Source organism: Galeopterus variegatus, unplaced genomic scaffold (assembly GCF_000696425.1).
Source record: "Galeopterus variegatus unplaced genomic scaffold, G_variegatus-3.0.2 Scaffold228, whole genome shotgun sequence".
In the NCBI taxonomy this organism is placed as follows: Eukaryota; Metazoa; Chordata; class Mammalia; order Dermoptera; family Cynocephalidae; genus Galeopterus; species Galeopterus variegatus.
The window spans coordinates 682,720-696,012 of NW_007726339.1; the positions used below are offsets into that span (position 1 = coordinate 682,720).

Below are 13,293 nucleotides of genomic sequence, written 5' to 3' on the forward strand. Positions count from 1 at the left end.
TTTAATTTAACATGTAAGTTTGGGTCAAATAATAGGAGTAAAACAGTAAACAATTTAGATGAAGTTCCCACCTTACCAAAGCTTACAATTTAGAGGGCAAAACACATAATTAAACAGGTAATACTGTGAAAGTGTGACAAGTATTATTAACGCAGATAAAGGATACAATACTTAAAGGATGAATAGACCAGGCTAAGAAGGGAGAGTGAAGAGATGAAGAGAATAAAAAGGAACTGAAACGGTCTTGATTTATTTTGCCTATCTTAAGTTGTTTTACAAGTTGTCTTGCATAATGCAAGCTGAGCATACAGACAAAAGGACCTTACTGTCCAGATGACCTTGGATATGGCAGGAACCTGAAAATCCTCCACCAAAGGATGGGACTCAGAATCAGCCCCTTTCTGTAGAACCAATTATCCTTTGCCTAGTAATATGGCCTGATTCAGAGGTTGCTAATCAGGAGTACAGAATACCCCTTAAAGCCTGCACAGCCCCTGGTTCAGAGAGGCAGATTCAAGGTGTTTCACCTCCTGTCTCTATGCCTGTTGCCCTTGCGAAATAAAGCCTTTTCTTTTCTCAAAAACTGGTTTCTGTGTGTGTCAGTTAGTGAGCCCTTGCTCAGGAACAGGATGAGGCCTGAAAAGATAAGTAAGAGTTTGAGCAAGATCTTGTAAAAAGATTTTATCTTAAAGGAGGAAAATGCCAATGGAGGATTTAGAAGAGAAAATATAATACAGTCAGATCAGTGCTTTAGGTGGATCATCCTGGGAGCAGTGTAGAGAACAGATGAAAAGAAAGCAATATATATATATATATATATATATATATAAACAATCCTGTTTGCTGCAGTATTGCTTTCTGTTATAAAAAATCTACAGGCAAAATGGATTAAATACACTATGGTACAGCCATATAATCAAATAAACAATTATTAAGAATAAAATAGAACTACATGAACTGACATGGAAAAATACACTTAAAAAGATATGGAATAAAAGGTATGATGTAATTTTTATTAAAAAGCTCAAATATTTATATGTGCACAGAATGAAAACAGAATGCACATTCATATACAATGTTAAATTTCCAAGGCCATAAAATCTGGGGAGGAAAGAAAAACTTTCCCTTTTTCTGTGTAGGGCAGAGATGGTTTACATGCTTTTCTCCTATGCATGTATTAGTTTTATAATTAAAACCACCAATAAGTTTTTAAAAAAGGATTCTTTGGAAGCTACATAGAAAACACACTGGAACAAAGTAAGATTCAAGTCAGGGAAACCAGTTATGGCAATAAAATTCAGGTGTGAGATGTTGGCTGTGATCATGCTTGAGTCTAGCTGCTAGTGTACCAAGATCACTGGACCACTTGCATTTGGGATCATTTTATGACTGCTGACTGCTAATGCTATACCACTGGGGTTAACGCTGAATGAACAAAAGGAATACTTGGTTTCACAGTATGACTGCAGGTGCTCCTTTTCAAGCTACATATGCATCCGATTAGACGTAAGTATCCACCACCCTCTTACAGACTGCTGGGATATAATCTATCCTCCCTTTAAATTTTGTTTTCACTGGTTGTATTAGTCCATTTTGTGTTGCTATAACAATACCTGGGACTGGGTAATTTATAAACAAAATGAAATTTATCACTTACAGTTTCTTTTTTTTTTTTTAAAAAGATGGCCGGTAAGGGGATCTTAACCCTTGACTTGGTGTTGTCAGCACCACACTCCCCAAGTGAGTGAACCGGCCATCCCCATATGGGATCCGAACCCGTGGCCTTGGTGTTATCAGCACCACACTCTCCCGAGTGAGCCACGGGACAGCCCATCACTTACAGTTTCTGAGGCTGGAAAGTCCAAAGTCCATCTGGTGGTGAGAGTGACCCAGTGGTCTCACACTGCAAGGTGGTGGAAGCAGAGAGAGCAGAGAGAGAGAGACAGACTCTCCTCTTCTTTTAAAGCCCTCAGAACCACGCCCCTGACCACCATTTTTAATGCATTCACTACCGCACAGTCCTACAATCCAATCACCTCTTTAAGGCTCCACCTTTCAATTACTATAATAAGATTTCCCACTCTCTTAACAGTCACAGTGGGGTCTAAGTTTCTAATGCATAAAACTTGGGGAATACAATTCAAACTTCAATGAGTTTTGGGAGGACATAATTCAATCCACTACTCTGGTCATGGCAGAAAGTCTCAGCCCATGCCGCAGCTCTGATCTTATTCTCTCTACCGGTACTGTCATCACAATCTTCTGTATTCCTCATGGCCCAGCCACAAACCCTAAACTCCTGCTCTTCTGGAAACCATTTCCATGGTGCCCTCCAAGATTCCCCTGAGGGATAAAAAAATTCCCTTAATATCCTCAACTATTTCCCTGAACATTCATTTCCTTGTATTATTGTAAACTTGGCTGTCCCCTGGGTGTGTGACAACCATCACATGAAAGAGGGGCTTCTTCCAATGGGCGCTCCACATGTCTATAGGTTGAAAAGTAGGATCAATGTCCTTGCTCCCTATTACTGCTTCTAACCATTGCATCCTTGTAAAAACCACTGTTTTGTTGAGGCTCATACTGTCTAGTTATGCCACTTTCACCCTCTCATCCAGGCTGCTATCTTAGAGTTAAATGGACTCTCCTCATTCACTTAGACATTGCTACTTTACTGTTTTCTCCAGTGATGGCCCTACTGATAACTTGGGATGACTTTCACATATCTAGAAGTCTTATTCACTAAAACCTCTGATCAGTATTTCATCTACCTTACTCTCACAGCAGATAATCTTACCAGGAGACCTACAATCATATGTCTATTTTATTGGCCAGGAACAGGAAAAATAACATCTCTTGGCTACAAGGAGGCTGGGACAAGGAGTTTTGTAATTGGACACAAAGCAAAACTGGGGTTCTATTAGTAAAGGAGGAGAAAATATGTATCAGGTTTGCAACTGGCAATGTCTTCCACAGTAGGCCAGAAAGTAGCTCGAGAAACACTAAACAAACAGCATTATAGTTCAAATACTCTGACCACAGCTAAATTAACATAGATGTAAGTAAATAAACAAGTAATTAAAACCAACCTGCCCATTCCTCCTTTACTCTTGAGAGAATGGTGGCAGTATCCCTTCCCATAGCAAACACCAGTCCTTCTGTGTGTGCTTTAAATATCTCCATCCCCGTTCTCAGGAATTTCATACTATTAACTATCCCTCTTTTATGCCTGCATATTTAATGTCTCTATATCACATCCATCACATCAGGATTCACACGTTCTAGTTTGTCATATTTTAAGAATATGTTCCCTTCACTCCAAATCTCTATCCAGCTACTACCCAATCTTTCTACTACTATTCAAACTTGCCTATATTCAGTCTTTACTTCCTCGCCCTTTACTGATTCCTAAGCTCATTCTAATCTAGCACCCATCTTATATGTGCCATCACATTATTTCCATCTAAGGTCATGAATGATCTTCACATGGCTATGTATGTCCACTTCATCTAATTTGATCTCCAAGAAACACTGAAAACAACTAACTTCACCTTCCTTTTTCAAAACTTGGTTTTCTTGGTTCAGTGAAACTCTACTCTCCCTGGTTTTCCTCTAATCTCTCTACTATTCCTTGTTTTAGCCTACCTTTAAATACAGGTCTTCATGGTCAGTGGTAGATACTCTCTTTTCATTCCATCTCCCCTATGCAATTTTAGTCACCTTCACAAAGCCTATTACAGTCTACCTACTGATGTCACTAAAGTTTATATCCCTGTTCTAGACTTTGTTTTCGTTTTTTGGCAGTTGACCAGTAAGGAGATCTGAACCCGTGAGCTTAGTATAATAAGGCTGTGCTCTAACCAACTGAGCTAACCAGCCAGCCCTTTACCTAGACTTTGTTTCTTTTTTCTTTTCTTTTTAAAAAAATATATCCCTATTCTAGACACCTCCTCAGGTCCAGAACTGCATATCAATCTGTTCATATGGATATCTTACAATCCTACAAAGTTAACATGGCTAAGTCTGCAACCACTGCCTCTTTTCTTCCACCTTATGCCCTTCCTTCCATATTTTGTTTTTTAACAAATTAGAGCTAATCTGATCAGTATCTGCAAGATGAAGCAGGAAAATCTCAAGCTTCACTTAGCATTTAAAATTAGTAACGTCTATCTGAAAACCTGCATTTCCTGTGATGAAATGTCAGAATTCCCTTTTTGCTTCCTTGACCACTTGTTTTCAGTGATCTCATTTCTATCTCCATCTCCTATCTAAGCACAAAAGTTCTGTCAGTATTCCTTTTCTGCTCCCCCTTTTCTATGTTCCTTTTCAAATGTGTATATCCAACATGAAACATTTAACTCTGTATACCTCTGTGGTCCCTTTTTAAAAAAATAAATAAATAAGGTGACTATATTCAGGTACTGCTTTAAAAAAACAATTAACTTATTTTTCTCACATAAAAAGGTGGGCCAGCTATCAGCAGTGCAGGGCTGGCATAGCGGTTTAAAGGTATCTTTTGGAACCAGGATCTCTAGCTTCCACACCATCCTTAGGCCATGATTGTCATCTCATGATCACAAGACGGTTCCTTCAGCTCCAGGAATAGTAAATTCAAAGGGATAATGAGGAAGGCTAAAAAGCAAAGTGCAAAAGGCGAAAAGAACAAAACAGAGAACTGTATTCACAGGGATACTAGTCTGTTTTTGACCAGTAGGAAATGAGGGATATGGCTACCTTTGGCTACAAGGAGGTTGAGAAGAGTTCTGTCACTAGACACACTGGTAATTTCAGCTAACACAGGGCTCATTAGTAAGGATGGAGAAGCTGATTATTAGGTTGGCTACTAGCAATAGCTGCCTCACTGGACCAGAAAGCAACTCTGAAGAAAACACCAATGAACTAGAATCACATAGTCCAGATACACCAAACACAATGCGATAATTTAAAAATAAATAGTAAAAAGGTAACTGAAAATCTTCATAACTCATATATTTAAAATACATAATTCTAATAGCCATGGATCAAGTAATAACAATTATACAATATTTAGGACAAAAATAAAATAAGTTAATACAGAACAAAATGTGTTATATAGCTAAAGGGGTATTTTGAGGGCCATTTATAGCCTTAAATGATTATTTTAGAGAACAAAGACTGAAATAATGAGCCTGGAGTCTACCTTAAGACAATGAAAAAGACAATTTCACATTTATAGCACTTACAGGGTTTCTCTCCCAGTATGAATTCTCTTGTGTATAATAAGTGAAGAGCTCTGACTGAAGGCTTTTCCACACTGAATACATCCATAGGGTTTCTCTCCAGTGTGGATTCTTACATGTCTCCTAAGGGAAGAGGAAACACTGAAGGCTTTCCTACATTCCTTACATTCATAGGGTTTCTCTCCTGTGTGAGTTCTCACATGCATTCTAAGGGATGAAAGACCACTAAAAACTTTCCCACAGTCACTGCATTCATAAAGATTCTCCCCAGTATGTATTTTCTTATGAACCTTAAGGTGAGAGCTTGTGTTGAAGGCTTTTCCACAGTTACTGCATTCATAGAGTTTCTCTCCAGTGTGTATTCTCTTGTGCACTATAAGGTAAGAACTTGTGCCAAAAGATTTTCCACACTGATTACACTCATAAGGTTTCTCTCCAGTGTGAGTTCTCACATGAGCCTTAAGAGATGTTTTTTGACTGAAAGCTTTTCCACAGTGATTACATTCATAGGGCTTCTCTCCAGTGTGAGTTCTTACATGTCTCTTTAAGGTTGAGGAATCATTGAACACTTTCCTACATTCTTTACATTCATATTGTTTCTCACTCATGTGACTTTTCTTGTGCAAAACAAGATTAGAAATCCTTTTGAAGGCTTTTCCACACTGATCACATTCATAATGTTTCTCTCCAGTATGGGTTTGCTCCTGCTGCTTAAGGAATGAATGATGATGAAAGGTTTTGTTGTTTTTACTCCATTCATAGGAATTCCCCACCATATGAAAATTGTTATGTATAGGAAGCATATTATTGTGTTTGAAGAGTATACCATGTTTGGAGCATGTGTACTCTTTTTGTGCTGTTTGTGTTCTTTCAAGATGCCACACAGTTTTATCATATTCATGACTTTCACAGAGCCTCTCACTTAGAAAGTTTTTCTGATGATTGTTTAAGATTGAATTATGTTTTGAACATTCAATACCTGAGTAACATTTATGGCAATATTTACTGATGTAAAGTCTCTGTGAAAAAATAAGTTTTGATCTAAGTTTAGGGTTTTCCTCTAATTCATGACAGTCATGGAATCTCTCCTGAGATATTTTCTTTTGGGTATATGTCACTTGCCTCCAATGTCCCTCTGGGATCTTGTGCTGTTTTCTCATCTTATGGCATTCCCAGTGTTCTCTTAACATGGAGGACCAATCATCCATTGTGAATCTTATTTTCATTCCACTGGATGGATTCTCCCCCAAAACATCCTGCTTAGGAGATGATTCTTTGGTTTTAAGATGAATCATCCAATCTGAAGAAATGCCTTGGGCAATTCTCCTTCTCATAGTTCTTATCTCTTTTTCATCCAATGGGGAGATCACAGTAGGCTCGCATAATTGATACTCTACTAAGGTAAGATTTCTATAGTTTTCCAACATCACGTCTCTGTACAGACTTCTCTGAGCAGAGTCCAGCATCATCCACTCCTCCTGGGTGAACTCCACAGCCACATCTTTGAAGGTAACCAGTTCCTGTAACCAGGCTGTTGGAAATCCAGAAACCATTCTTTCCTCTTCAGTATTTCTCAAACAGAAGCTGGCAGACTTTTGTGCAGGCAGAGCCCATGTGGGGGATAGTTCAATGACTGCCATCTTGTGAATCTGAAAGTGACATAAGTCTCCACAGTAGGGTAGAGATATCAGGATGTTTCTCTGATCCAATCATGGGAGGGATGCATTTCCACAAGTACCTTCCCTGTAGCCAAAGAGCAGGTTCAGGTAAAAGAAGAAAGGTGGAAACAAGGCCTCATTGGAGGAATGGTAAGAAAAAAATGTAGACCCTCCCCCCTACCTCTCAGCAAGGTCTAACCATCTTAAAACCTATTTACTGGGATTTGTACTGACATGCAATACAGTTAGTTATTCTTGGCCCCATTTTAGAACATCTTGGTTATCTGTACCGGCTTCTTCTGCAGATTACTTCTCAGCCTTGGATAAATGGAATATATGTTTAAAAAATAGGTAAGCCTCAAGAGAACCAGTCAAAAAGGCATGGTTGTTTAATTAAATTTCAAGTATGATTTGCTACCTCTTTAGTTAAAGTTTTGGAAAAGAAAAATGATTTTCCTGCTAAATACAACTGTTTTAAGTAAATTTCTGTTCTATAACTTGGTGTTTATCTGAACAACCTTACATATGATGAAAAAGACTGATGAGTGGCTGCTGCCCTACTAAAGAATTTTATTAGACTTGTTAAAGGTATATATGTGACTTTGAAACAAATGTTCACTTGATTATGTCTAATTTAATCTCACTCTCCAAAGTTCATATTTTCCTATGATAATTTATTCTATCTAAAACTTGAATGGGATCAAGAGACAAAGGAAGGAACATGAACTATGTTCTAAGCTTTGGGAAGGAGGGCCTTAACAATGTTAACATTGGATATTGTACTTTTCTGAAAAATTTTTATAATGGCCTTAAAACAAAAAACAAAACAAATAATACATAGTGTGAATACAAAAGATACATGCTTGGGGACTTTAAGGATTACCACAAATCACAAGATAATTACACTAATATTTTTAAAGGTCTCACATTTTGAAGATTAGGTGATAACCATCAAATCCAAGTCTTTTCTCTCAGTATTGTGCTTCATTGAGTTCAGTTTTAATGGAGAAAATTACAGACTTGGCATTTTTTATTTTGACAGGTAGATTCTATGTCCCTTAGCCAGAAGTGTACAGAGGTCTGTCACGTTAGTGGAAGTCATACAGAAACAGATTTTTGTCTGATTTGTTCATTGCTGTATTCCTACCTTGAAGAGTTCCCAGCACATGGCAGAAACTCAACAATTTATGCACCGAATAAACTGAATGAATCTGTGATAATTAACGTCTGTGGGGGAGGTATTTTTCACATCCACACCCTTTTTTTCAGAAGAAAAACAAAATTAGAAAGTTAGGCTTCCTTTTTCAAGAAAGGAAATCTGTTTGCCTTCTGATTAAAGAGGTTAAGCTAAGAATTATACTGTGGGTTTAATCCTCCATTTCCTGTAGTTTTATTTTTCTAGTTACAGAAATAATGACAAAAACTAAAAAACTTTACCAAACAACCGGAAAAAAAAAAACCTGAAAAAATGAAGAGATTCATCAGGTGAATCAATGTGTGATTTTGATTAATCTACATACTTAATAGTGAGTTCCTGAAATGTGATAAGTTGATTTTTAAAGGCTTTATAGAAAAATTAAGATATGTGAATAATAAAGGGAATTATTTTTTAAAAACCTTACCCTGTTATACTTCAAAATGCATTACAAATATCTAGTACCTTAACCAGTATGATAGTGGGGCAATAATAGAAAATAAAACAGAGTATTTTCAGAAACAGATTCTTGTGTAGCTAGATTACTAGTACCTGATAAAGGCAGGACTTTAAATCAGTGTCAGAAAGGATGAACTAGTCAATAAATTGTATCTGGACAAATGGCTGTCTGGGAAAAACACAAGTCCTACCTCACATATTCACAAATTCAGGATGGATTAGAGACATTAATATGTGCCTAACAGGAATTCCAGAAGAGGAGGACACAGAGAATAGAACAGAAGCAATGTTAGATACAAGAAGTGTTTTTATCCCAAGCCAAAAGAAAGATATATAAGTTCTTCATCTGAAAGTGTATATACTACATGCCATGCAGGATAAATTTTTAAAATCCACCAGCCACCAGCTACACTGAAGGTAAACTGTAGAATATCAAAGATAATGAGCAAAATTTTAAAGTTATGGGAGAGAAACGTCTAATTATCTACAAAGGAATATCAATTATACCAACTACAGACTTCGCAGCTGCAATGATAAAGGTCAGAAGACAATGCAGTAATATCTTGAAAGTATTAAAGGAAAACAACATCAATCGAGAATTCAGTAGTGTGTGAAAAAGTGAGAGCAGGGCCGGCCCGGTGGCGCACTGCTATAGTGCGCCGCTTGGGAAGTGCGGCAGCGCTCCTGCCGAGGGTTCGGATCCCACATACAGACCGGTTCCCGCTCACTGGCTGAGCGAGGCACGGGAGCAACACCGAGGGTTGCGATCCCGTTGCTGGTCCCGGTCCGGTACGGGGGCGACACTGAGGGTTGCGATCCGTTGCCGGACACGGAAAAAAAAAAAAAATCAGTAGTGTTTGTATATTCCAACAATGAACTAGCAGAAAAAGAAATCAAAAAAGCAAGACATTAAATACCCAGGAATATATTTAACCAAGGAGGTAAAAGATATCTACAACGAGAGCTACATATTACTGCTGAAAGAAATTAAGGAGGACACTAAAAGATGGAAAGACATTCCATGCTCTTGGAATAGAGGAACTAATATTGTGAAAACATTCATACTACCCAAAGCAATCTACAAATTCAATACAAGCCGCATCAAAATACCAATGATGTTCTTCACAGAAGTAGAAAAAAAAATCCTAACATTCATATAAACCAGAAAGACCCCAAATAGCCAAAGCAAACCTGAGCAAAAGAAATAAAGCTGAACGAATTACACTACCTGATTACCGCTCACAGACAGTTCCTGAAGGAACTACTAAAAGGATCAACAAGGAAACAGAACTCAGAAGAAAGCAGTAGTAGGGTGTAAGATTAAAGCAAAGACAAAGGAGGAATTCAGGAAAAACAATGTAAAGTACAGAAAAAAACAAAATTCCAAGCAAGAATAACATCTTCAAAGGTGCTCATAATGTAAGAGAAATGTGAATTAAAACAACATTGAGATATGATTTCTCTAAGGGAAATCTTATATTAAGAGAGACTTGAAATTGTATGAAACTTATTTGGACCATCGGTCAGATAAATTGTTTAAAAATTTATGAAAAAACAAAAATTTGAACACTTTTTGATATGAAGAAATTATTGTTAATATTATAGGTGTGATGACATCCTCCTTATGAGTTTTAAACTCCTTATCATTTAGAGATAAATTCTGAAATATTTTCAAATAACTAATGATGTCCAAGATCTTTTTCAAAGTAGAGTGACAGGATCAAGGATGTTCATGAAACTATTACATTTTTGTATATGTTTAAAATATTCATCGTATATTTTAAAAATCATCAGACAGATATTCCATCCAGGAAACAACAATAGGATGCTATGGGTGTTTTGTTTGTTTATAAAATCACGAAGTAAGAAAGTCTTAAGAAATTAAAAACTATAATAAAAAAAGGTAGGAGGGATAGAAGATAAAGTTAAGGAACTCTTTCAGAAAGAAGATCCAAAAGAAAAAGATAAGCAATGAGTGAAAAGGTAAGACTACTGTACTATCAATTTCCAAGGTCCAACACCAGATTATTCAGTTTCAGAAAGAAAAGAGAAAATGGGAGGAAGTGAGAATCAAACAAAAACAGGGAAAATTCCTAAAAATAATAGAGTATTTAAGAATTGATGGATCAAAGCGGTAAGTTCTTAAAATAACTGGCAGTAAAACATATCACCATGAAATATTTAAATACCAAAGATAAACTGGTGAACTTTAAAGTTCCAAGAGATAAGTAGGTTACATACAAAGAATCAGTAACAGGCATGAAATAGATAGGACTTCTCAACTGTAACACTGCTGTGTTTTTTGTCTAGCTTTGCCAGCTTTCAAAATGTTAATGGAAAATATTTTCATACCCAGGACTTCTGTATTAGGGCAAAACACCACACAATTGCAAGGACAAAATAATTTCTAGTCATACACAACCTTAATTTATGTAATGGATGCTTTTTCAGGAAAGTGATAAGATTATAATCCACCAAAATAAACAGAAGCAGCTTCCAGGAAACAGGAGCTCTAACACAGAAATGAGATGTGGAAAGGGATGAGGGTAAAGGAAAGTCCTGGTATGTCAGTGTGCTGAATGCCTACAGAATAACTTATCAGTCTAGACTGTAGGAGGATGTCCAGGAAAAGAGAAAAATTGTAATATTGCATGACCAATTAGACCTTGAAGAAAATGGAATCAAAAGGCATTTTATGTAGGGTTAAGGAAAATTAAGCAAATGAATAATAAGGCAATTAAAAACAAGAAAAGTAAAATTTCTACAAGAAAGAAACTTATTGTGGCTCAATAGTAAAGACTATGTAGTCGTCACAATGAAAACACTGATCATATTCAATCAAAATTTGTGAGAGAACTACATTGTGATTTAAGGATGTAGAAAAAAGAAAGGTAGGAAAAATTCTCATTTAATACAATAAAAACTTTAAAAATAATGTCTCAAACTGATGAATAAAAAAATACTGAGGGTAGTTTGAAGCCAGAACTTCTAAACATATTCGAAAGTGATTACTTATGGGAGCATGGGGGAAGGGGGTTAGTGGGTTTTTTTTGAGCCTTCTAATGTATTTAACTTTTTAAAATATATACACACATTTCTTGGAGAGTAAGTAAAGAGAAAATATATGAATTACATAATCATATCAAGAAGAAAAACAGTAATGAAGCAAAAGAAAATTTAAAAACTAGGGGGAAAAATTACTGGAACAGAAAACCAGAGTATAAGTGATGGCCGGTTAGCTCAGTTGGTTAGAGCCCTGTGTTATAACACCAAGGTCAAGGATTCAGATCCCCATACCGGCCAGCCGCCAAAAAAGGAAAAAGGAAAAAAGAAAAAGAAAACCAAAATACAAAAAGACATAAGACAAAACCGAATCACAAAAACCACTCAAATCTGAGTCTTTGAAAAGACTAATGCAGATATACTCACATATCTTGCAGATAAGTATTAGGTTCAATAAGGAAAAAATAACAGCTACAGCAGTAGTTTAAAAATATCATTAAAAAGCAGTTATTTTAAAAGTCACCATAAAAATCGCTTATAGTGATAAAACAGTATGGACATTATGCCAACAAATTTGGAAATTCAGATTAAAAAAACAATTTTCTGGCTGGCCCGGTGGCGCACTGGAGAGTGAGCCGCTTGGGAGCGCGGTGGCGCTCCCGCCGAGGGTTCGGATCCCATGTGGAGACCGGTTCCCGCTCACTGGCTGAGCGCGGTGCGGGCGCAACACCGAGGGTTGCGATCCCGTTGCCGGTCCCCGGTACGAGCGCGACACCGAGGGTTGCGATCCCGTTACCGGTCAGTAAAAAAGACAAAAAAAAAAAGGAAAAAAAAAAACAAAAAACAAAAAAACAGTTTTCTAGCCAGCTGCCACACATACACAAAAAACCCCAAAAACCATTTTCTAGAAACGTGTCCAAAATTGACTCAGTATAAGCTACAAAACCTAAATTAACAAACGACCATTAAAAAAATTGAATCACAAGTTAAATATGTACTAAAGATTTTGAGCCCAAAGATTCTGCATACTAATTGTACCCAACTTTCATGGGGAAAAGTGTTTTATAAGATAGAAGAAAGAGAAAAGCTGTGTTGTCCAAATTACTGACGAACCTTGTAAAATCTGGGGAAGGATAACACAAAGAAAGATTGAAGTGCAGGCTTAATCGTGAGCACAGGTGAAAAAGTCCAAAGTAAAATACTAGCAAACCGAATACAGCAGAGCATTAAAGAAATAACATCATCTTAAGCAGAGTTTAACTAGGAATGCAAGAATAGTTGGAAAGCAGAAAAACTATTACTGCGATTCAACCCATTAGTAGATGGACCGGTTAAAAGGGACTCAGGAAAAGCTACTGGATCAAGTGAAAAGTGCAAAGGACAGCCCTGCTCGTCTTGCTAACAGAACATGACCATCTCCCTCGCCGGCCCTACACTGCCCGCGGCCCAGCCCCGCCCGGACCCCGCCCTGCGGCGTCCTTTCCCCGGCCGGAGCGCTTAGACGCAGGCCCTGCACTGCGACGCTGGCTGCCCTACTTCCGGCCCCCATGCACAGTCTCCATTCAAGGCGGGCTCCCGCACGCAGGAGAACAGGAGGGAGAGTGCTGACCCCACGAGGAACGCCCCGACTCGCTCTAGCTCACCTGTCCCGGGGACTCCGGCCTCGGCCTCGGAGGTCAGGGCAGGCGACGGACCGGTACTACACTTCCCGCGAGCCCCCGCGCCGCACTCGCGTTACGTCTGAGGCTCGCGGGCGCGG

General features: G+C 37.9%; 1 protein-coding gene across 1 annotated transcript; it reads right to left on the minus strand.

Moving 5' to 3' along the window:
* Positions 1–5,218: 5,218 nt before the first annotated feature.
* On the minus strand, positions 5,219–7,497 carry ZNF891 (zinc finger protein 891). Its single transcript, XM_008566184.1, has one exon. The coding sequence runs from the start codon at positions 6,857–6,859 to the stop codon at positions 5,219–5,221; it is 1,641 nt and encodes a 546-aa protein (XP_008564406.1). The 5' UTR covers positions 6,860–7,497.
* Positions 7,498–13,293: the final 5,796 nt, after the last annotated feature.

Bases quoted from the DNA above. Each gene is read 5' to 3' on its own strand.
- ZNF891 (XM_008566184.1), bottom strand. From the start codon at position 6,859: ATGGCAGTCATTGAACTATCCCCCACATGGGCTCTGCCTGCACAAAAG.